This window comes from Nyctereutes procyonoides, unplaced genomic scaffold, assembly GCF_905146905.1.
Source record: "Nyctereutes procyonoides isolate TBG_1078 unplaced genomic scaffold, NYPRO_anot_genome, whole genome shotgun sequence".
In the NCBI taxonomy this organism is placed as follows: domain Eukaryota; kingdom Metazoa; phylum Chordata; class Mammalia; order Carnivora; family Canidae; genus Nyctereutes; species Nyctereutes procyonoides.
The window spans coordinates 19357300-19380721 of NW_026575034.1; the positions used below are offsets into that span (position 1 = coordinate 19357300).

General features: G+C 38.0%; 3 protein-coding genes across 3 annotated transcripts; 1 reads left to right on the forward strand and 2 right to left on the reverse strand.

The window, feature by feature from the left end:
* Nucleotides 1-1030: 1030 nt before the first annotated feature.
* LOC129504815 (olfactory receptor 10T2-like) lies at nucleotides 1031-1996 on the forward strand. Its single transcript, XM_055317699.1, has one exon. It carries the CDS (start codon nucleotides 1031-1033, stop codon nucleotides 1994-1996), a length of 966 nt encoding a protein of 321 aa, XP_055173674.1.
* An 8949-nt stretch (nucleotides 1997-10945) lies between these two features.
* Nucleotides 10946-11890, reverse strand: LOC129505156 (olfactory receptor 481). The gene has a single exon (XM_055318121.1). The coding sequence runs from the start codon at nucleotides 11882-11884 to the stop codon at nucleotides 10946-10948; it is 939 nt and encodes a 312-aa protein (XP_055174096.1). The 5' UTR covers nucleotides 11885-11890.
* Nucleotides 11891-19699: 7809 nt separating this feature from the next.
* On the reverse strand, nucleotides 19700-20563 carry LOC129505155 (olfactory receptor 481-like). The gene has a single exon (XM_055318120.1). It carries the CDS (start codon nucleotides 20561-20563, stop codon nucleotides 19700-19702), a length of 864 nt encoding a protein of 287 aa, XP_055174095.1.
* Between the last annotated feature and the right edge of the window lie 2859 nt (nucleotides 20564-23422).

A 23422-nucleotide genomic window follows, 5' to 3' on the forward strand; every position in this document is an offset into this window, starting at 1 on the left:
TGTGGATCCTACAAAATGTGTGTCCCTACCATTCTTTCCCCAGCCTTCAACTCCATACTGATGTCTTCTCATTGTTTTCCTTTCCTTCCCAGACAATAGTGCCTGAAACCAAACCCCACATTGTATGGGAAGTCTCTGGGTGACTTTCATCCTGTCATCTCACACACAGAGTGGATAGTTTAAGAAGTGATGAAAAGAACCTGAGGAACTTGAGTTCTAATAATAGCCATGCTGCAAGGCAGCCCTTTCCATCAGTGGATCAGTTAGAAAATGTCCTGGAAGTTTTCCTGAAAGCTCAAGAATTCATCAGGACATTATGGACACAAGCCATCCAGGATGGGATAGTCTCTCCATAACCATGTTGCCTCTAAGATCTGCCTGAATGGGAGACAGTTATTGACACCTCCTGCTTCAGCTTACTGTCGTAAATAGGAAACCAGGACAAATTTCAAGATGATGAATTCATTTATTAGATCTACTCATTGGCATAATTGTTAGCTAAGTAGCCACTGCCTTCTGCAGAGCAACTCTAGAGATTCCAAGAATGTTTAGAAGCCATTCAAAATCTTTTACCTCTTAAAGTAGTATTATTCAGTAACATCGTTAGGCACTTCTGTACGCCACGCAAGGATTAGATCACATAAGCATTTTTTACCTGTTACTTCTCATACACCTGTAGGTGAGAAAATAAGCATTTTTCCCTTCATATTTCTCTCTTTCTTGCAGATTCTGACTGTAGGGGACAGAACGGGATGATAAATGAAGGGGTTCCTCGAATAATATTTTCAGTGTACTCTAGGGTATTTATACAGATTCTCCTACTAGAATCTTTTTCCTCATCACTCTGGCTTTGAATTCAGCCAGGTGCATTGAACTCCCATTTCTCAGGCTCTCTATATTAAGAGTTGTCTTGTCAGGAGACAGGAGCCTTGGATTAAAGGCCAGGTGACCTCAGTGCTTTTTATAATCTTGAATCTTGACCTCAAGAATGTCTACACCTGTTGGAGAAAGTTACTGAGCCTATTGAATGATGGGCAATCATACCACAGTGAGCACATTCCTTCTGTGGGGGTTCTCCAGTTTCCCAGACTTGCAGGCTCTCCTCTTTGTGATGATTTTCTTCTCCCATGTGACCATCTTAGCTGCAAATGTGTCCGTAATGGTGGCCATCAGGCTCAGTTACAACCTTCACACCCCTATGTACTTTTTCCTCTGCGGTCTGTCCTTTTCAGAAACATGTACCACGATGGCAATCATACCCCGCATGTTAGTGGACTTGCTAGCAGACTGCAAGACCATTTCTCTTCCTGAGTGTGCCACACAGATGTTTTTCTTCTTTGGCTTGGGAGCCAATAACTGCTTCATCATGGCTGCCATGTCCTATGACCGTTATATTGCCATTCACAACCCACTGCACTACCCCATCTTGATGACCCATAAGATCTGCTTTCAGCTCATCATGGCCTCTTGGATGGCTGGGTTCCTGGTTTCTCTGTGCATTGTCATCATTGTATTCAACTTGTCTTTCTGTGACTCCAACATCATCCAGCACTTCTTCTGTGATATCTCACCTGTGGTCTGCCTTGCCTGTGATTACACCTTTTTTCAAAAAATGGTTCTTTTTGCATTCACTGCTTTTGTGTTGGTGGGCAGCTTTGTCTTCATTATGATGTCCTATGTCTTCATTGCATCCACCGTTGTGAAGATGCCCTCTGCCAAGGGGAGGTATAAGGCCTTTTCCACTTGCTCCTCCCACCTCACTGTGGTGTGCATACACTATGGATTTGCTGGCTTTGTCTACTTGAGGCCCAAGGACAGGGACTCGTTCCGTGAGGACATGCTGATGGCTGTCACATATACGGTGCTGACCCCTCTGCTTAACCCGATTGTTTATAGTCTCAGAAACAAAGAAATGCAGACTGCCCTAAGGAAGGTTCTAGGCAGGACAGATAGGTTCATCCCTCAGATGTTGAATAAACGAACACCGCACAGTTAAAAATGTGCAGACTCTTGATAAATAAAAGTGGGAAAAGTGGAATATTTCCAATAGAATCATCACTTTGTGTACAAAGCATTTAAAGGGCATTCTAAGTGCCTGATATACACTGGTCTCACTCCTACTACAAAACTAAATGTCATTTTAAAATATTTTAAAATGAGAAAAATATTTTAAAATGTTATTACATATATATGTACATATATACCTATAAATGCATACATATATACACATGCACATATGTATGTAGTAAACATATCAAAAACAGCTTGGACATGTTGCTTTTGGAAGAAGGAAAAAATTGTTCTAAAATGGAAAAGGAGGAAAAAATGAAAAGGAGAGTGAGCAAATGAAAAGGAAAATCACTAATCTACTAAATCAAAAAAGGAGAAACTGCAAACACGATTTAGACTTGAAATGAGTAAAAGACCACAATACAGAGAAATTTCAAGGAATTTTAAGAATGACCTTATTCAACTCTATTCAGAGAAATCAGGAAACTAGATGGGAATGGATGAATTCCTGGAAAAAATAAACTGATGAAAATTACGGCAAAAGAGACATTTTAATATGCCAAATTTCAGGAATAATATAGAAAAGTCTGCCAAAGAGCTATTCTTTCTATTCCCCAGGAAAGGAGTAGGCTAGATCGTTTCATAATTAACTTTCTGAAGTCTTCAAAAAGCAGATAATTCAAATGCTATTTGAGTTAGAGCATGAAAATCAATAGCTTCTAGTTTAAGAAAATCACAGAAGTGGAAGGTGCTATATATAACTGAAGAATCTAATTGAGGTCATTGTAGTAAGATTCTCATGTGGATTGTGGAACTTGTTAGGTGCTGTAAGGAGTTTAGGCATTTTGAGGTCACATTGTCTAATGGAACAGCCACATCGTGTGAAATTGGCAGTGTTGGAGGTCTGAGGGACTGAGGTGGGGACAAGATGAAGAGGCTGGTGGAAACCTGCTAATACATGAGAAGAAATCGAGGAGTCAGTGAAAGACTGAGGACAATAGTACAGTTCACTCTTGAACAACACTGGTTTGAACTGCACAGATCCACTTATGTGGGGACTTTTTCATAAATACAGTACTGTAAATGTATTTTTTCTTCCCTTAGGATTTTAACATTTTCTTTTCTCTACCCTAGATTGTTGTAAGAATACCGCATATACTACATATAACATACAAAATATCTGTTGACTTTTAAAAAATGCATTTATTTAAGAAAGAGAGCATGAGCAGGGGAAAGAGCAGAGGAGAGGGAGAAGCAGATTCCTCCCTGAGCCAGGAGCATGAAACCCCTTGTGGGGCAACATGTGGGGCTTGATGCAAGGCTTGATATCAGGACCCTGGGATCATGACATGAGTGGAAGTCAGGAGCTTAACCAACTGAGCCACCCAGGTACCCGAATGAAGTTTTGAGGGGAGTCAAAAGTTACATGTGGCTTTTGACTGTGTTCCTAAGCCCTGCATTGTTCAAGGGTCAACTGTATATTGTTTCATAGCTGGATAAGATTGGTGCCAATGAGGAAAACGTTTTATCATAAATACGCAAAAAATGACTTAGAAATATAGTAAGAAGCTAGGAGATTATCAACCTTGTGGCTGGTGCTTGTAGCATAGGGAAATGAGCAACTTCCTTTTGACAAAACTGAGAAGCAGTTGTGTCCTTCTCAGACAACAGGTTTAGTTAAAATGAAGAGGTAGAGAATGAGCTCTTTGTAAAGTTGATAGGTCGAGTGAAGATTCCAGAATGGAAGCAAAACATCTTGGAAGAAAACCCTGTAAAGAAAGAACAATCTCAAGAGAGGAAGCATGAAAAAAAAAATGAGAGAGGAAGCATGAGGTTGTGCTAGAGTGAATACAGGTGAAGAGAGCTCCGAAAGGGTTTGTAACTAGGATACAAATCATAGCTTCATTGATTATAGGTGGTGTCAGAGCCTATTGGGTCTCCAGGTCCCATTCTTTGACACTGAATAAAAATTTGGTTAGAAGTTCTCTGACCAGCCATTCACAAACTTTACCATTCTGTTTTCATAAAGTTCCCCTAATTAACGTGAAAGTCTCTGTTTCCGCATATAATCATCTTAAACTTTTTCATCTCATGATTTAAGTCTCAATTTTGACTAAGTAGAGATATGCCCCTGGGATGCAAGATGGTTTTAACATATGCAAACCAATCAATGGGATATGCTCCGTTGACAGAATGAAAGATAAAAACCACATGATCTTGTCTATAGATGTATTTATATACAATGGCATATTATTCAGCCATGAAAAAGAAGGAAAACTTGCCATTTGCAACAACATGGATGCTGCAGACATCCATATTAAGTAAAATGAGCCAGACAAAGAAATAAAAATACTGTTGGATCTCACTTGTATGTGGACTCTAAGAAGTGGAACCTAGAAACATAGAGTAAAACAGTAGTTACCAGGGTTGGGGAAGTAGTACAAATGGGGAGACACTGGTCAAAGAGCACAAAGTGGCAATTATGTAGAATGAATATGTTCTAGAGATCTAAAGTAGAGCATGATAAAAGTAGTTAATACTATATTTTCATGCTGGAAGTTTGCTGAGAGCAAATTTCAGCTAGTTTTCACTACACCTAAAAAGGTAACTATGTGAGGAGATGGATGTGTTGATAAGCTTGACTGTATTAATCATTTCACTATGTATATGTATGTAAAAAATCATGTTGTTCACCTCAAATATATACATTAAGAAGTACAGAAACTTTAAAAAATTTTAAAGTTTAAAAAATGGCAACTAGTACTTTATTACCATTTGAAAGGAAACCATTGTATTTTTAAGAAGCATTTCTTTGTGAACTTCTTGAAAAAAAAATACACGATATATTCAACTTTGTTTCCTCAGTTCCTAATCTAGTGCTAGGAATAAGGAGACCAAATAAATATTCATTGAACTGGAATTAATGTTTAACCAACAGATCCTTGTGGAATGCTTGCTGTGTACCAGACACCGTACTTTGAGCTAAGGATAATTAGTTCAGCCTCCCACATCACTACTTTGACCCACCTGTTTCTGCATTTCCAGATAGCAATGATCACCTTATTCCTATGTTCCTTTATGCCTCCGTTTAATGTCATTTCCTCAGTACATCCTTCCTTGAGCCTCACAAATAAATGCATTTGCCAAATGATATCAAGAGGAACAGGGACTGAGCAAAAAGCTACAGCCTGGGGGTTTTGGTAATGTGGCAGGGTGAGTCCATAGAAATCTGAGGTCAGAGATGCCAAGGCAGCTAAGATTTGTGAATCAGGATCCTGGAGATGAAAAACTATAGAGACATGAGCCTGAAGTCCTATGTGCAATTTCTCTTTAAGGGATTTGACTACTTCCAAGTTACATATGGGCTGGCAAGTTATCAAAATACCAGCTGGAAATCTGCCTGGGGGAGGCTGAAGATCTCAGCAGATTCATGCATTTTGCAGTGCTGGTTTGATAGGCTGTTTAAGGTAGAGGGGACCTGTAACACCTTATGCTTCTACTTGGAAATCCTGAAGGACTGTATCTTGGAGGCAATTGCAACATCAAGAAATAAGGCCAAACCAGGAACAGATCATCCCCAACAAAATGTGGCACCTAACCTATACTGGAAATATCACCACCATTTTACCAGGATGCAAGTTTAGGAGTTATGCTGTACAAAGAGACAGGAGTTATTTTGTTATACGAATTACCCCTCTGGGGGCTAGAACTCCATTTCTTCAAAGGGATTAATCCAGTGCTCTATCTGCCTACTAGAAGAAGACTGAATACATTTTGGAGGAAGATAATCTCATCTAGAGCCTCTACAACTTTTTATCTATATTGCCCATCATTCAAAAAACAAAACAACAAGATATGCCAATAACTTGCTAGGACCAAATGCATAAAAATTAGATCTTCAAAATAAACAGTAAAAATATATTTAAGAGAAACAGAGGAATAAAATGAAGAATTACACTAGAGAACTGAATACAAAGCATTTTTTTAAAAACAAAAATAACCAAGTTTAAATCTTAGAAATGGAAAGTACATTAGGAATTCAGCAGACGAATTCTTAGTAGATTGGACACAGCAGAAAAGATGGTTAGTAAACAGAAAGGTCGGTAGAGAACATACATGTTACTGGCTGGAGAAAAACATTTAAAAAATACAAAAAAGTGCGAGAGCTATATAGGAAATTGTAAAAAGACATAACACATGTGCAATTGAAGTCCAAGCAAAACGAAGTACTTCCAAACACAGTAAGTAGAACAACCACACTTTTGGAAATCATCACAGGGACTACAGGGAGCCAAAGCAAATGTGAAAAACTTCTAGGGTATTGGTTGAAAACCTTCTCCTGGAAGCTTCCCAGGTATGATTTGAAACCAGCTCCCTTGTACACAGGGTGGGGAGAAACCAAAAAATGAGGTGGCCACTCCCAGTAGGAAGGTGGCAGTTTTAAGAAGTAGAGAGAACTTACATGCATGGCTTGTCTTGGGCAGCAGCAAGATGGCAAATGGATCCCCACACCTGCCAGCCAAATTTTAAAAGCTTGTAAGGAGGCTTTAACTGGGTATAGCCATGCAGACCATGTAGGTGTTTTCAATACCATGTTACTGTCTCAAGGCTGTGTCCTTGGAGCAGCCTCTGGGAGCCAGAAAGGCAAGTGGAATCCACATTCCAAGGACAGGGGAAGTGGCCAGCAGCCTCTGAATGCCTGGGTCCAGCTATTGGGTCAATGGCTGGTCACATCTCTTTGATGATGTTCCCCTACATCATCAGGGGAAATATAAGACATATTCCTTTTGAAAAGAGGAGGGAAGGGAGGAAGGCTGATAGCTGAATTTCTGAGAGAAATGATAGAAACAAGTAAACAATTGCATCTTAAAAGTGATCCAAGATTTTTAACTGGTAACCTAGAAATTTACCCAAAATGGTTATCTCAGGAATGAAGGTGCACAGAACTATACTAATACATTGTCTCAGTGTCTATTTCTTGGTTTTGATATGGTACTTCAGCAACCCCTGGGTAAAACACAGCCTCCTTGTACTATCTTTGCAGCTCCTTGAATCTATAATTATTTCAAAATAAAAACATTTAAAAATGAAAAAAAAGAATAAAGGTGCTATAAAGACTTTTATGACCAAAAACAAACCCACCCCAAACTTAAAATTCATCACCAGAAAACCTGTAATAAAAGAATAAATAATATAATTTTAAAAAGATTTCTTTTTTGTTCATTTATTTGAGATAGAGGAGGAGAGAGCACAATCTGGGGGAGGGGCAGGGGGAGAGGGAGAAGAAGACTCCCCGCTGAGCAGGGAGCCTGAAGTTGGACTTGATCCCAGCACCCAGAGATCATGACTGAGCTGAGGGCAGATGCTCAACTGACTGAGTCACCCAGGTGCATCAAAATAATAGAATTTTTTTAAGCAGAAAGAAAGTCAATGTTGGTATGGGCATAGTGCTGAAGTAAGGAAGGAAGGACATCAAAAAGAATAAATGTCTGGGAAACTAGAGGAGGTACAATAGGTGGAGGAACAATTTTGAGAAATAAGAAATAGAATTGGCCTACATTGGTAAGTAGATGGTAATCCTGTCTCCACTGCCTATAGCCTCAGATTAAAATGAGAAAGAAAGGAGACTGTCTTGTAAAATCTTTTAAAATAGCAACTTTATTGAAGTATAATATACACATACACAATTTAAATATAGAGGTTGATGACTTTTGACAAATGTAAACACTTGTATAACCACCATCCCAGTTTCAGTATTCAATGAGTTCCTCACCCCCCAGAAATTACCTCTTGCCCCTTTGCCTTCATTCTTCTTCAATACTTTGCTACGGGTAAGGTTCATAGAATATGAGGAATGTCAATGACTTACTAAGACCCAATCCATTCCAGAAAAAGAAAGTTTTCCTGAAACTTACATAGACAAAAATCTTTTAACAGCACAAGAGTTCAGGACCCTCAAAATGTTCTCTCACTTCATAATCTGCCCTCTAAGAGCAATCTACAATCCATAGTAATCAGGAAACTTCTGAAAAAAAAAAAAAAGTCTTACAAAAGGAGTTTTTGATTGTTCCCACAGGGATATCCTTGATCCTTATTTTTTGATGCACTTTTTTGTGGAAAATACTTTTTACCATTCCTAATATTCTCTATCCCCCTTTTGAAGAGATATCCTCTAGCATAACACACACCTTTCTTAGCCTTCACTCCCTCCTTTCCTAGAATTAGAAAATTAGCTGATGCTAAGTTTGGAGGGGAAAACTAGATTTGTAGTAGTATTAGCTTTTGAGGGCAGCCGTAACAAAGTACCATACACTGAGTGGATTCAACAACAAAAATGGATTGTCTCACAGTTCTGGAAGCTAGGAGTCCAAGATCAAGGTGTCAGCAGGGTTGGTTCCTTCCAAGGGCTGTGGGATCCGTTCTAGCTCTCTCACTTAGCTTCTGATGGTTTGTGGGCAATCTTTGGAGTTCCTTGGCTTATAGAAGCATAATCCACTTCTCTGTCTTTATTTTCACATGAGGTTCTTCTCCCTCTGTGTTGTCTGTCCAAATTCCCTCTTTTTTGTGTTTTAAATAAGAACACCAGCCATATTGAATTAAAAGCCCACCTAACTGCAATATGACTTCATCTAAACTAATTACATCTCTAACATTTGTATCTATTTCCAAACAAGCTCACTTTCTGAGATACTGGTGGTTAGGACTACAACATATGAATTTTTGAGGAACACAATTCAACCCATAAGAGCAATCCCAGCCTTTCCCTTTCCCCCTTTCTCTTGGGAGTGAGTCTGCCCTCAGTGCTCTGGGATACTCTTGGCCATACTAAAAGCAGATGGGGTAAGGCCTAGTCTCTCTGGGGAGACCTGAGTGTTTCTAGTACTGCCAGGAACAGAGAAGAATGTCAAGTTCTGGGATTCAAAGCACAAAAACACCTGTGTCCACAAATATGTGTTAGATAATCTAATATCAGCTTCTTCATTTATACAGGTTAATATTTTGCTCTCCCATATGTCTTCTCTTTTTGTCATTTCCTCAATTGATTTAGAATTTGGGAGGGAAAGAATAGGTGCCAATGTGTATCCTCTCCAACAAAAGATGCTAATAGTTCCACATCATACCACCTACATCTGGGTGATTGGATTATTGAATCCCTTAGAGTAGAAATACAAAGGAAAAACCTCGGCATGGACTTACCATATTCAACTGGAGTTTGTAAGCACCTAGACAGGAGAGACTTAGGTAAGGAAACAGTCAGGATGCATGTGTCTTCCATCTGGAAGGAGGCAGACTGTTTTGGTGGGTGTGCAGTGATGGTCACCTCAAATCTCTTGCATAGTAAGCCTTATAAAGAGATGCCACTTATTAAGAAAGGACCAGAGGAGAAGGAATAGTTCTGTGAGAAGTATGATTAATTCAAGTCAGGGCGCACTGAGTTTGAGAGTTTTGGGGGAAGGCCAGTGAGGAAGTTTGTCTGTCTTCCAAGGAATGGTGTATATGGATTCTGTTACCACACAGGTGGCAGCTGAGCTCATGGGAGAAGATAAGATGACCCATGGGGGAGGGGCAGCAGGGCAGAAGGTCGAGCATGTACCCTGGTGAAAAGCCAAGTGTAAGAGGAAAGAGGAAGACAAAGACTTCCAGAAACTGAAAAACTTCAACCACCAGGGTGCAGAGTTCCCATCATGACTCCCAAGATGCCCTTCCAAGACAAGTTATACGTTTGGGGGCCTTCTCTTTGTAAAGGCCTGTAACTATACTGACTTCAACCTCAGAATTACTGCACTGGTGAGATTACAGGCCTATAATTTATGCAAGTAAAGAGGCACAAATGGGGAAATAGGATCAGAGAAATTCCACAGAGTAGCTTCCAGGCAGAAAAGGAGGAGGTTTCCTTGATTTGCCAGGGAAGAACCCAGGTCAGCTTGTAAAGTGGTCCCTCCAAACTATCTCAGAATTTGTCTGACATTATTCATATTCTGATAATAAGATATATGAGCTAAAATATTAATCATAAATCATTGTGAAAGGAGTACAGGAGGCAGGGAATCAATATGGAGACAATTGACATAATCAGACTAGATCATAAGTGCCTTCAGAAAGATCAAGTGGAAGAAGCAGTGATAGTAGAACCTCCCTGAGAGACATTACAAAGTGTGCAGCCAATGTATTACTTTCCTGAACCATAATCTCATGTCTCCTACTATCAATTATTGTTGAAAGAAAGTCCTGATATCCCAGTCTCCCCCTCCAAAGAAACTTCAGCTTTTGAAATCTTACTGTAGACTCACCTGGTGAGACCCAAGTTGCAAAAACAGTCCACAGAGATGTGTACAAAGTTCCTTCTGTGTTATCTGGATTAGATCTCAGAATGGCCAAAAGAGGAATAATCTTTTGCTCTGGCTTAAACAAAGTGAAAATAGAAGCTTTTTTGGAGATCCTAACAGCAATGTTTCCAAAAGTTTAAATACCCATTGACAAAGGCAGGACAGTACCTTTAAGTACCTTTAAAGGAAGTGATGTGAAGTGCTTGACTTGTTAACATTATGATTTATTACACACCTGCTGGGAACAAAGTGTTTTCCCAAATGTTTAACAAGACGGAATCCAATTAAATTTGATCTTTGGTGGGAATAGTTGTCTATATTTAAATAAGACTCACAACTGATAAATGGAACAATTTTGCAAAGGTATTTCTACCTTTAAAAGTTCATATTTAATTTGAATGAAGCAAATTTCCATGTTTTTTTAAATTTTTTTCCATGTTAATGATACATTTAACTCTCTATACCGAAGTGAACACTGGATTTTTGTATTTGTAGGAGATCTTCACTATCAAAGTGATAAAGTTTGTGATAAATATCATTAAAGTATCCAGCACAAATGTTTTTTCAAATCATTGGTTCGTTATTTATGGATTTATATATGATGTAATTCAGGAGAACCAATGCATTTTAGCCATTAGTTTTCTCATGGCTCCTTTTACCTCCTTGTTCCTCAGACTATAGATGAGGGGGTTCAACATGGGGACTACCACTGTATAGATCACAGATGCCACTTTGACCTGATCAGCTGAATAAGTTGACTTGGGCATCACGTAAACGAACAAAACTGTCCCATAAAACAAAGTGACTGCAGTGAGGTGGGAGGTGCAGGTAGAGAAGGCCTTCTTTCTCCCCTCAGTAGAGCGCATATTCAGGATTGAGTGGAGAATGTAGGTATAGGACACAATTATGGTAAACAGTGTGCTTATGAGGACGGATGCAGAAGAGATGGCGGGCGATATTTCAGCAATATAAACATGGCCACAAGAAAGCTTCAAGAGTGGAAAGAGGTCACAGAAGAAATGGTTGATTTTGTTTGGTCCACAGAAGGTTAGATTCATCAAACAGCCAGTAAATGATGAAGCGTTCATGCATCCACCCAGGTAGGAAGCCCCCAATAGGAGGAAGCAGACCACTGGGGACATCTGGGTGGAGTAGAGCAAGGGAGAGCAGATGGCCACATAGCGATCATAGGCCATGGTGGCCAGCAGGAAGCACTCTGTAGTCCCAAAAGTGACATCAGAGCCAAGCTGGGCTATACAGCCAGTGACAGGGATAGTCGTTTTCTCTCTTAAGAAACTCATTAGCATGATTGGAGTCACTGAGGTGGAATACCCGATGTCTACAAAGGCCAAATGGCTGAGAAAAAGGTACATCGGGGTGTGAAGCTGTGGGCTGCTTCGGATTAGGATGATTATACTGATATTTCCCACTATGGTAATTATATAAACTCCCAGGAAAATCACAAAGAAGATGGCACATAATGTGGGATTATCTGTTAATCCCAGAATAATGAACTCTGTCACTGTTGTATGATTTTCATTCTCCATCTATCCATTTAATGGTGCCTATTGAAATCAGAACCAGAGAAGGTTAAACTGGTTGAAATTACTTCACATTTAATGTAGATATCTAAGTAGAACCCTACAATTACAGTCTTTAAATGGTAACTCTACCTCACACAGAGGACTTTGTGCACACAAATTTTCTTTCCAAATTTCATGAAAATGTTAAAATTGAACACTCGATGACCTTAGATTTCAGCTATTTTACTTCTGTTTGTATGCCATGGAGTAAGTCTTTCCCATGTGTAAGAAGAAGTATGTGAGTGATTGTTACAGCAATACTGAATGTAGTAACGTAAAATGTAAATCACCGAAATGATCATGGAGAGGCCAGCTCTTGATTTTCCACTCCCACCCTAAATGTGCCTCTGCCCAGTATTTTCTTTTTTAGTCAATACTATCACAATACATTTATCCAATTATTGGGCCAAAAAATATGGAGTTGACTTTGGCATCTCTTTCTTACTTGATCCTTTCCCTGGAATGAAAAAAATTACGTCCTTAGTTATGATTGATACCAAGGGCTGGGAAGTGTCTATGTCCAAGATGAAAGGGCCAAATAGAATTTTTATTATTGTTATGAGCTAACTCATGGATATTTGGCAAAATCTTTTAGGAGTAAGAGTACATCATACTTTTTCATGCTTCTAAGATTGCATGAAGCAACAAGAAGAGTCCAGGTATTTTTATGGGCTGGGGTTAATTGGAAAGTGAAGCATTTGGGGACCTGTATTAGTAAGTTTTGGTTTCATCAGTTCTATTAAGCAACTATAGGGAAATAGGAAGTAGGAGTATATGATGTGGGGGAGAGGTAGTTAGAGAAGTATGGATGCAAGTAGCCAGCTAGTAAGGCTAGGAAATTGGGTTGAAAGAAAGATTAGCATTTCAGAAAAATATTCCCTTCATTCAAATTAGAGCACCTGAATAAGGAGAGGGGAATATATTAGTTACATTCAATCATTTCCATGGCTCTTCTAGTTTAAAGACCAACATATTCTGGATAATTCGGTTTTTTCCTGAAGAACTTTTATCTGAAGAAAAATTAAGAAAACATACACATATAACTGTCAGCAACCATGCACATTTTACTCAATGTTATATGTGAGTCATGACAATGACATCCTACAGTATGAACAGTACTAGGGTTACATGTCTGAATTCTCACATTCTAGCTTTCTTAATAAGACAAAGCCTGCCTCAACCTGAAATAAATTTTTTGAAAAAAAATAAATGTATGGAAGATACAAATGCTTTCAAGGTTTTATATGAGTGCCAGCAGGGAAGGCAAAATGATGAGCAGAAATACCTTGGACTTTAGTAGCCACACAACCTTGGCATCGGTTTCTAGCTCTGCCTCCCACTATCTGTGGAATCATTGGCACATTAAAGAAATTGCTTATGATCTGTTTCCTTACCTATAAAAAGGAAATAATGATACATACCTCATGTGATTCTTGTGTTAAAAATGATGTGATGTGGATAAAAAAGACCAAGTACTATGTATGCAACAAATAAATGCCCAATTTCTAATAATTTTCTTGAAGTAATCGACTTGTAATTTCTTGTACGTAAAAGAGAATCAAATATTTCTGTGTCCTTAAAAAAGAAAAGTACAAACTTGTAACACATCCACTGCAATACTAGGGATAGGCTCCAAGGAATTGTCACCGTATGGCAGAGCCATATTTAAGTGAGGTTTGTGTCATTTGAGATAAGGCCCAAATCACTTACTTCACTTATTATAAATTAGTTTGTTTTGGAAAACTACATTGAGAATCCATTGGGATAGAGAAATTACATGTGCAAATCTATTGGGACAGAGATATATCATGTAAACATGATTATATAAAAGTATATAATTGAAATACTTTCTACATACTCTGAGGCTCCATTTATTTTTTAATTAAATAAAGAAATTAAACATTTTAATTTAATTACATTGAAAATAATTATAACATTTTAGTATCATTGAAGTTGATTATTAGATCAACAAGAATAATATGGGCTGTGACAATTTGTGGCATTTCTGAAATGTGGCTATATTCAATGGTCCAGGTTTTCATGTCATCTATGTTTAGAGATAATTTCTGTTTGCTAATACAGTTTAATTTACAAACATGAATCCACTGGAATTGCAATATTATTTTAACATAAGTGATGTACATTTAAAAAATCCTATATATTTTTCGCTTGGTATATAGATCTGTCCTAGGACCCTTGACATACATACCACACTGGTGGGTGGCAAACGTTTCTTAACCATGCCCTTCTCTCCCCTTTGCCAACTTTGATCCACCAACATGTACACTTTCTAATAAAACAACAAAGCTCACCCTAACATTTTTCTCAGGACCCTGCCATCCACAACCGCCACATAGACTGGCAGGTTGTCAAAGACACATGGCAACAGTTGACTCTGGCTGTATTCTTGAACCATGGCCACATAGCAGAACTTTCTTTAAGATTGAAAGTCAGGTTCCTTTGATTCTAGGCTTGAAAGAGCCCATCAGTTAATAACCTTCAGAACAAAGCTAAACCTGATAATCGATGTTAGGAGGATCTAACAGCTCAAACACCTCAAACCCAGCAAATTAGGAAATGGACATGCTGAGACTCCCTCAGTCCTAGGAAGATACTATTCCTTTGGGTTTCAAGAAGCCAAATTATGATGGAGGAATGGCACAAATAGGTATTTGTATTCCTCTTTAATGGCAGAGTGCTGGAAATATAGAAAGCACTAAATAGATGTTTGTTGAATTAGTGTTAAACAATTTTTAGAAAATCTGTCTATGTATCAGATACTATGCTATGACCTAAAGATAAATACACACTCCCACATCTCTATCTTTACCCAATTACAAACTATTTTATAATTGTATTCATCACTCCACCCCTTTCCAATGGAAAACTAATTCCTAGCGACCTTAGGTCTGAGGTTTAAATTATTTGATCATTGAGGCATCTAAGTCTTGTTTAAGACTAAGTCATAGTCTCAGTAAACAGTTTCAGAGAATTCTAAAACCCTGAAATATGTTTTGTACATAATACACCTTTGCTTATGTAGATACTAGTGTAAATAATTGCTGAATGTCTTTTTTTCCCCTACTTTCCTACGTTTCCGTGAGGGAGGAATCATGTCTGCCTCATTCCACACTTTATTCTTAGAACATTGCAGAGTGCCTGGTACATAGAAGTTTAAAACAAATGAATGAGTCAGTGAATAAATGAATAATCTACTTTTTAAGATTTTTATTTTACCATGGCACACCTAATATGAGATGTCCTCTTCATTGGCTCCTATGTGCACCCTATAGTATTATTGTTAACTATAATACAATGTTCTATAGCAGATTTCTAGGACTTATTCATCTTGCTTAACTACAACCTTAGGCCTGTTAACTAGCAGCTCCCCATTTCACTCCAACTCCAACCTCTGACAACCATCATTCCACTCTTGGGTCTATGAGTGACTATTTTAGGTACACTGTAAAATGGAATCATACAGACTTAGCCCTCCTGTGATGGGTTTATTTCACTTTGCATAACATCTTCCAGGTTCATCCATGTCATCACATATTGCAGAATTTCCTTTTCTAAGACTTAATAACATTCCATTATATGTATACATACCAAATTTTCTTTATGCATTTATCTGTCAGTGGACATTTAGGCTGCTTTCCTGTCTTGGCTATTGTAAACGGTGCTGGAGTGAACATGAGAGGGCTGGTATCTCTGAGATACTAATTTCAGCTCTTTTAGATCAATATCTAGAGGTGGGATTACTGGATGATATGATAGTTCTATTATTGGTTAACTTCCATACTGTTTTTCATAGTAATAACACCATTTTGCATTCCCAGGAACAATGTACCAAAGTTTGCTCTTTCTCCACATCCTCATCTACACTTGTCTTTCTCTCTCATTTTTAAATAATAGCCATCTTGACACATGTGAAATGATATCTCATTGTGGTCATGATTTGCATCTACATGATGATTAGTGATGTTGAGCATCTTTACTTGTACCTTTGGACATTTTTGTGTCTTTTTTGAAGAAATGTCCATTTGACTCTTTAGGCTATTTTTCAATCAAATTATTAGTGTTTTTGGTACTGAGTTGTTTTTATTGAGTTGTTTCTTACATATTTTTGAAACTAACCTCTCATCAGATATGTGGTTTGCAAATATTTTCTCTCATTCTGTAGTTGCATTTTCACTTTGATGATTGTTTTCATTGCTGTGCAGATTATTAGTTTGTGGTGGTCCCGCTTACCTGTCTTTTTGTTTTTGTTGCCTGTGATTTCGACGTCATACCAAAAAATTATTGCCAAGAATAATCATATGAAGCTTTCCCCCTGTTTTCTTCTGGAAGTTTTCTTCTTGCAGTTTAAATTCTTACATTTAAGTCTTGAATCTGTTTTGAGTTGATTCTTGTGTGTAATGTAAGAGTTCAATTTCATTCTTTTGCATGTGGATATCCAGCTTTCCCAATACCATTTATTGATGGAACTATCTATCCTTTCCTTACTGTGTATTCTTGGTGCCCTTGTCAAAAATTATTTGATTGTATATCCATGTGTTTATTTTTAGCTCTCTATTGTATTCATTGCTTTGTATGTCTATCTTTATGTCAGTACCATACCATTTTTAAAGATTTTTTAAATTTATTCATAGAGACACACACACACACACAGAGAGGGGGGGAAGAGAAAGAGAGAGAGAGAGAGGCAGAGACACAGGCAGAGGGAGAAGCAGGCTCCGTGCAGGGAGCCCAACATGGGACTTGATCCCAGGTCCCCAGGATCACGCCCTGGGCCAAAGGCAGGTGCTAAACTGCTGAGCCACTTGGGGTGCCCAGTACCATACCATTTTTATTACTGTAGCTTTGCAATATTATTTGAATCAGGAAGTGTGATGCCTACAGCTTTGTTCTTCCCTCTTAAGATTATTTTGGTTGTTTGGGGGCTCTCTGAGATTCCATATGAATCTTAGAGTTGTTTTTTCTATTTCTATAACAAAATTCTATTGAGATTTTGATAGGGATGTACTGAATCTGCTTTGGGTAGTATGGATATTTTAACAATATTAAATCTTCCAACCCAAGAACACAGGATATTTTTACATTTGCTTGTGTTTAATTTCTTTCATTAATATTTTGTAGTTTTCACCTACTTGTAGTTTTACAAGTCTTTCACCTCCTTTGTTAAATTTATCCTTAGGTTATTTTATTCTTTTTTGTGTTATTTTAAATGGGATTATTTCCCTGTCTTTCCTTGTGATCAGAGAACTGTGGCAAATTGCATACCTGAGGGCAGGTACAGAGTCTTATCTGCATTATACTGAGAAACCTTGAAGGGATGAGAAAGAATTAGCCAATTCTTGGATGGCAGTGTGGACTGCCTGGACAGACAGAAATCTAGAAGAAACCCAAGTGCAAAAAGAAATCATTTCACTCCAAAATTCTCTTTTCTTATGCACCAAGGATTTTACTTAGAAAGCAGCCTTGGAGGAGGAACTGGTAATATAAGCAAAATCACATAGTCCCACATATTCTCACAGTAAGTAGATGTGTGGGCCTTGCCTTTTTGAATTCACAGGCAAAACAAAAATATTTAAAATTACAACTCAACACTGAGTTTCAAAAGTATAAAGCCTCTAGGAGAATACATTAGAGAATATCTTTGTAACCTTGGATTGGACAAATATTTCTTGAACTTGTCACGAAAGCACTAAACAATAAAGAAAATAGGGCAGCCCCAGTGGCTCAGCAGTTTAGCGCTGCCTGCAGCCCAGGGTGTGATCCTGGAGACCCGGGATCGAGTCCCACATCGGGCTTCCTCCATGGAGCCTGCTTCTCCCTCTGCCTGTGTCTCTGCTTCTCTCTCTCCTCTCTGTGTATTCTCATGAATAAATAAATAAAATCTTAAAAAAAACAATAAAGAAAATACTGTTAAATTAGGCTTCATTAAAATTAAAAGCTTTTGTTCATCAAAAGATACAATTAAGAGAGTGACAAGGCAAACCAGAATGGGAATGTAACCTTAAAATGTACAAAGCTGACAAAGGATTTTATAGGCAGATTATAGTAAAACAAAATCAATAAGAAAAGTACCATCTGAGAATAAAATTGGTAAAGGACCTGAAGAGACATTACACAAAAGAAGATATGCAAATAAATATTTAAATATATATTTGTTTAATGTGGAACATAATAGGTCCAGGGAGATGGGAGGGAACACTGCCTGATGGCTTCATTGTAAAATCTAGTGACTAGCCTGGGATTCTCTGGTGTTATCTTTTTTGAAAACTATGGATAAATAACTTCATCCACAAGATGACTGAGTTACCAGGACTTCTTTAAGCCAGCTCCTTCTGTAGGCTGTCTTTATACCCTTGACTGTTTGCAAAGAGTTATACTTTCACCAATTTACATGCTGGGAACTTTGAATTGGGGAGAGTTGGAATCTACTCTTGCTCTAGGATTCTTATGACACACATCATTTTTGTAATAATTGGAAAACTATATTTTACTCTTCAAACATGATTAATCAGAAGTCATGGGGAAAGTTCTGGAGGCAGGGAGGTAATTAAGGAGGCTAAAAACTATCCAGGCTCAATCATAAACACCTAAAATAAAGCCATGACAAAAGTGGAGGCAATGAACACCCTGGGAGATATTACAAAGAAGGATGAAAGGCATATTCCATGTGTGCAGCAGCCTGGGTATCTAAATTCATAATTTTATACCCTGGAAATACCAACTGGCTTGTTTAAAAAAAGCTCCACTGTGCCATAGCCCCCTTCCTAGCACCACTCCGTGGTAGTCTTTCCTACTAATCAAAGGCTTGTCAGCAAAAGTTCAAAGACAAGTGTTTGCAGACAAACTTTTGAGAAATATGAAAAATTACTGGGAATTCTCAAAGCTCTCAAAGTCTGTCTTCAGAATTCCCTTTGTGTCATGTGGATTAAGTCATCTTGGTGACAAAACTATGGAATGTATTCTTTTGGTCTTATTTTAGGTAGGAATAAGATCTTTCAAGACTCCAGCATAACTATTTCAAAAGATTATGACAACCCTGTATAAGACAGGCCAAGTCTGGGATCCCTGGGTGGCGCAGCGGTTTGGCGCCTGCCTTTGGCCCAGGGCGCGATCCTGGAGACCCCGGATCGAATCCCACGTCGGGCTCCCGGTGCATGGAGCCTGCTTCTCCCTCTGCCTGTGTCTCTGCCTCTCTCTCTCTCTGTGACTATCATAAATAAATAAAAATTAAAAAAAAAAAAGACAGGCCAAGTCTTCCAGAGAAAGTTATCTGGACTGACAACACTACATCAATTGCATTTCCACTGAGTACATGATGCTTTCTAAGATGTTAATTTATAAGACAATATTTTAAAAATACATAACCTAACAGAAGAGATAGAAAACACTCTCAAATCATGGACTGTAGACAATGAACAAAGGAGAGAAAAAGTGAAATTGTATTTTCCAAGTCTTCTAACCCCAAAACATACACATTTGATTTGGACCCAGCAGAATTTCATGAAATGATATATTTTGTGACTCTAGAAAATTAGAAATTAAACTTGGCGTTAATTAACATACTGCAATTGTGTATTTAAGACTGCTCTTCACATAAAGTGATAAGGCTAATGGAAAACATAAACATCTATCACATATGTTCTGGAAGCTATCATTTTCGAGTTTCTAGAGTCACACTGTATTGCTTTCAAAATAACCAATGTCTTCTAGCCATCAATTTTCTCATGGCCTCTTTAACCTCTTTGTTTCTCAGACTATAGATCAGGGGTTCAACATGGGGATTACCACTGTGTAGAACACAGACACCACTTTAATATGATTAGACGAGTAATCTGACTTGGGTATGACATAAACAAATGTGACTGTCCCATAAAACAAAGTGACTGCACTGAGGTGAGAAGTACAAGTGGAGAAGGCCTTGTGTCTTCCTTCAGGGGAGCGCATATTTAGGACCGAATGCAGGATGTATAGATATGAAATAGCTATGATAAACAGTGTGATTACAATGATGGACCCGGCTAGGACAGCAGGTGATGTTTCAGCAACATAAATATGGGTACAAGAAAGCTTTACTAGTGGTGAGAAGTCACAAAAGAAATGATTGATTTTATTTGGTCCACAGAAAGTCAAGCTCAGTAGACAGCCAGTAAATGATGAAGCATTCACACATCCCCCCAGATAGGAAGCAGCCAAGAGGATGATGCAGACTCTGGAAGACATGTGTGTAGAGTAGAGAAGTGGAGAGCAGATGGCCACATAGCGATCATAGGCCATGGCGGCCAGCAGGAAGCACTCAGCTGTTCCAAAGATAACATCAGAGCCAAGCTGAGCTATGCAGCCAGCAACAGGGATAGTAGTTCTCTCTCTTAAGAAACCCACAATCATAATGGGTGTGACTGACGTGGAATACCCGATATCCACAAAGGCTAAATGGCTGAGGAAAAGATACATTGGGGTGTAAAGCTGAGGGCTTCTGTGGATCAGCATGATTATGCTGACATTGCCCAGTAGGGTAGCAACATAGATTCCTAGAAAAACCACAAAGAAGATGGAACAAAGTGTAGGATCCTCTGTTAACCCCAAAATAATGAACTCTGTCACCATTGTATGGTTTTCAGTCTCCATCTTATTTGTAACAATGCCTATTGAAATAAATAACAAGTATATTCAATAAATTCAGTGATCTCATAGGTAACATATTTACTTTTCCATTCCCCCTATTAAAAAATCAAAATGGGGTTCCTGGCTGGCTCAGTTGGAAGAGCATGAGGCTCTTGATCTGGGGGCTGTGATTTCAAGCCCCATGTTTGATGTAAAGATTACTTAAATAAACTTAAAAAAATAAAAACATAGATCCCTTTTGTCTAATGCTTACACTCTACAAAATGTTTCCAAACATATTTACATTATGCATGATTTGAGATATTAATGTCCATTACTTTAAGGCCAAAGATACAAAGAGACCAATGACTCAGATCAGAGCACAGTTAACACTCACTTGCGTCATTTGATCAGTTCAGATTGTTGAATGAACCCTTACATCTGATGAGAACCAGAACGGTCAAAAGGATTGACTTTAAGCTAGTGTTTAGCAATATCCAATATGCTCCTACCTTGTTCACCTTGGAGACCACATTTGCCAGCCCCTTTTGTAGTTAGGTAAGACTGTGAACGGTACATGCCGATGGGCTAGTTGAGGAAATGCACTGTTTCTTCTAGATCAAATTAAATTACCAATGAACAGCTTTCTCTTTCTCTTCCACAGTGATATATTCTATATGATACAACTAGAATATAGTAGTACCTCCCACCAGCCTGGGATTTGAAGGAATGTGGAAAATAGAGAATACACTGGAGACATACTAGAAGTGAGAAACAAATCTATGCTGTGTTAGATACACTGACTTTCCAGGGTTGATTTGTTAGAAGAGCATAACATCACTTTACCTGATTAATATAATCACAGATTGGCTGTAAATGGAAGCTGCATGTAGAGTTTAACCCGAAGGACAACAGGAGAAATAAATCCACTTTGGATTATTAATTGTACTTTAGGGACTAAATAGACCTAACAAAAAGATATTTTTCATAATCATATGAATAACATATATAGAATAGGTGGGAAAAATGCTTCCATGCTTATATTATGCCAGCCATGTGAGACCAAGACAGTAATACACAATGAAAGGAATATCAAGAGGTCATTTGAACAATAACAAAATTTAATGAGTAGGCTTAATCATAAAAATGCAAAAATTAAAACAGACTTTCAGTTTAAGCAATGCTGTGAACATGAAATATCCTAAAACATCCTCAACAAAATACTTGGATAAACTGCTGACTTAAGGATTGAAAGACATATTCAGAATGCAGAAGTGAGCTTTCATGTAAAAAGGGAAATCTCAACCAACCAAAAATGATGTGGGATATTTTAAATGATGCATAAATGACACAAGCAAACCAGCCATGCTAAGATAGAGTGGAAGAGCATTGCAGTGTGAACTGCAATAGCAAGGAAAGTGATAGCTTTGCATTTTTGAAGAACAGCTAAGCCCATGTGGTGGGTAGTGATACAAGATTGACTCAAGAATTAGGCAGAAGCCAGATCACCTATGGCTTTGTGAGTCAAAATGAGTTTAAACATTATTCTAAGTGCAATGGGAAGACAGTGCAAAATTTAAAAGAGAATGTCATGATCTAATTTACATAATGATAGGATAATGCTGGCTACTTTAAGGGGACTAACTTCTAGAGGACTGAGAGAATTAACAGAAAGACCTTTCAGAATATTATAGTATTCCAGGTGCAGTGTGGTACTGGCTTGGGTAGCAATCGTAAAGACTGAGCATAGTGGATAGAATAGGGAAATATTTGATAGGTTAGAGGGGAATTTGTAGCTGAGTCAGAGGAAATGGGAAGACGATACCAACATAGGATTTTTTTTTTAAAGAGAAGATCAACTAACCTGCAGGTACCTCTAGTTTTGAGGTCATTCTACTATCCCTGCATCCCTGCATCTCTGCACCCCAGCATCCTAGCATCCCAGCAAGAAATAAGCCAGACCCACTGAAAAAGCAAGTACTAAACAATGAAAAGAATCAGCAAGTACTATAAAATCAAAACTATTACCAAATATCAAATGATATTTTGGAAGTACTATAGAATACCAGATGTCTGCTACTTGAAAGAGAAGAAATGTAACTGTTTTTGAAAGGAACACTGTTGATCCTGTGTAGATCCCTGACTTTCCAAATGGAGTATTTGCTACTTAAAAAAACCCTCAACAAAAACAAAAAACCCTCAACATTAAGTCGTTTTTTTTTTTTTTTTTACAAAATATACAGATAAATAACTATTGGTACCCTTAGTCAGTCTTACTAAGAAAAACTGTACCCTTTGCAGTGATGATTAAACCAATGTGATCCAATCAAATTTACACATGAATTAACCTGATACAGTATGTAAGAATGCTAAATCTCTAGTTTCATTAGCCAATCCATGATTATATCAGGGGTTTAAAGGACACAAATCTAAAGCAAGCCATATATATATATATATAATATATTAAGATTTTTAATTTATTTATTCATAGACACACACACACACACACACACACACACAGAGACAGAGGGAGAAGCAGGCACCATGCAGAGAGCCTGATGTGGGACTCGATCCAGGGTCTCCAGGATCACACCCTAGGCTGCAGGCAGTGCTAAGCCACTGCACCACCGGGGCTGCCCAAGTCTTATATTTTTATAAAAAAAAATATATACAGGGAACCTGGGTAGCTCAGGTGTTGGGTGTCTGCCTTTGGCTCAGGGTATGATCCCAAGATCTTAAAAAAAAAAAAAAAAAAAAAAAAAAGAAATGAAAAAAAAAAAAAAGAAAATATATACCTGAAAGACTCAAATGAGTTCAAGATAGGATGTGGGTACCAGTATGATATGGAAAACATAACATATAGTTACTGCAATGAAAATAAGA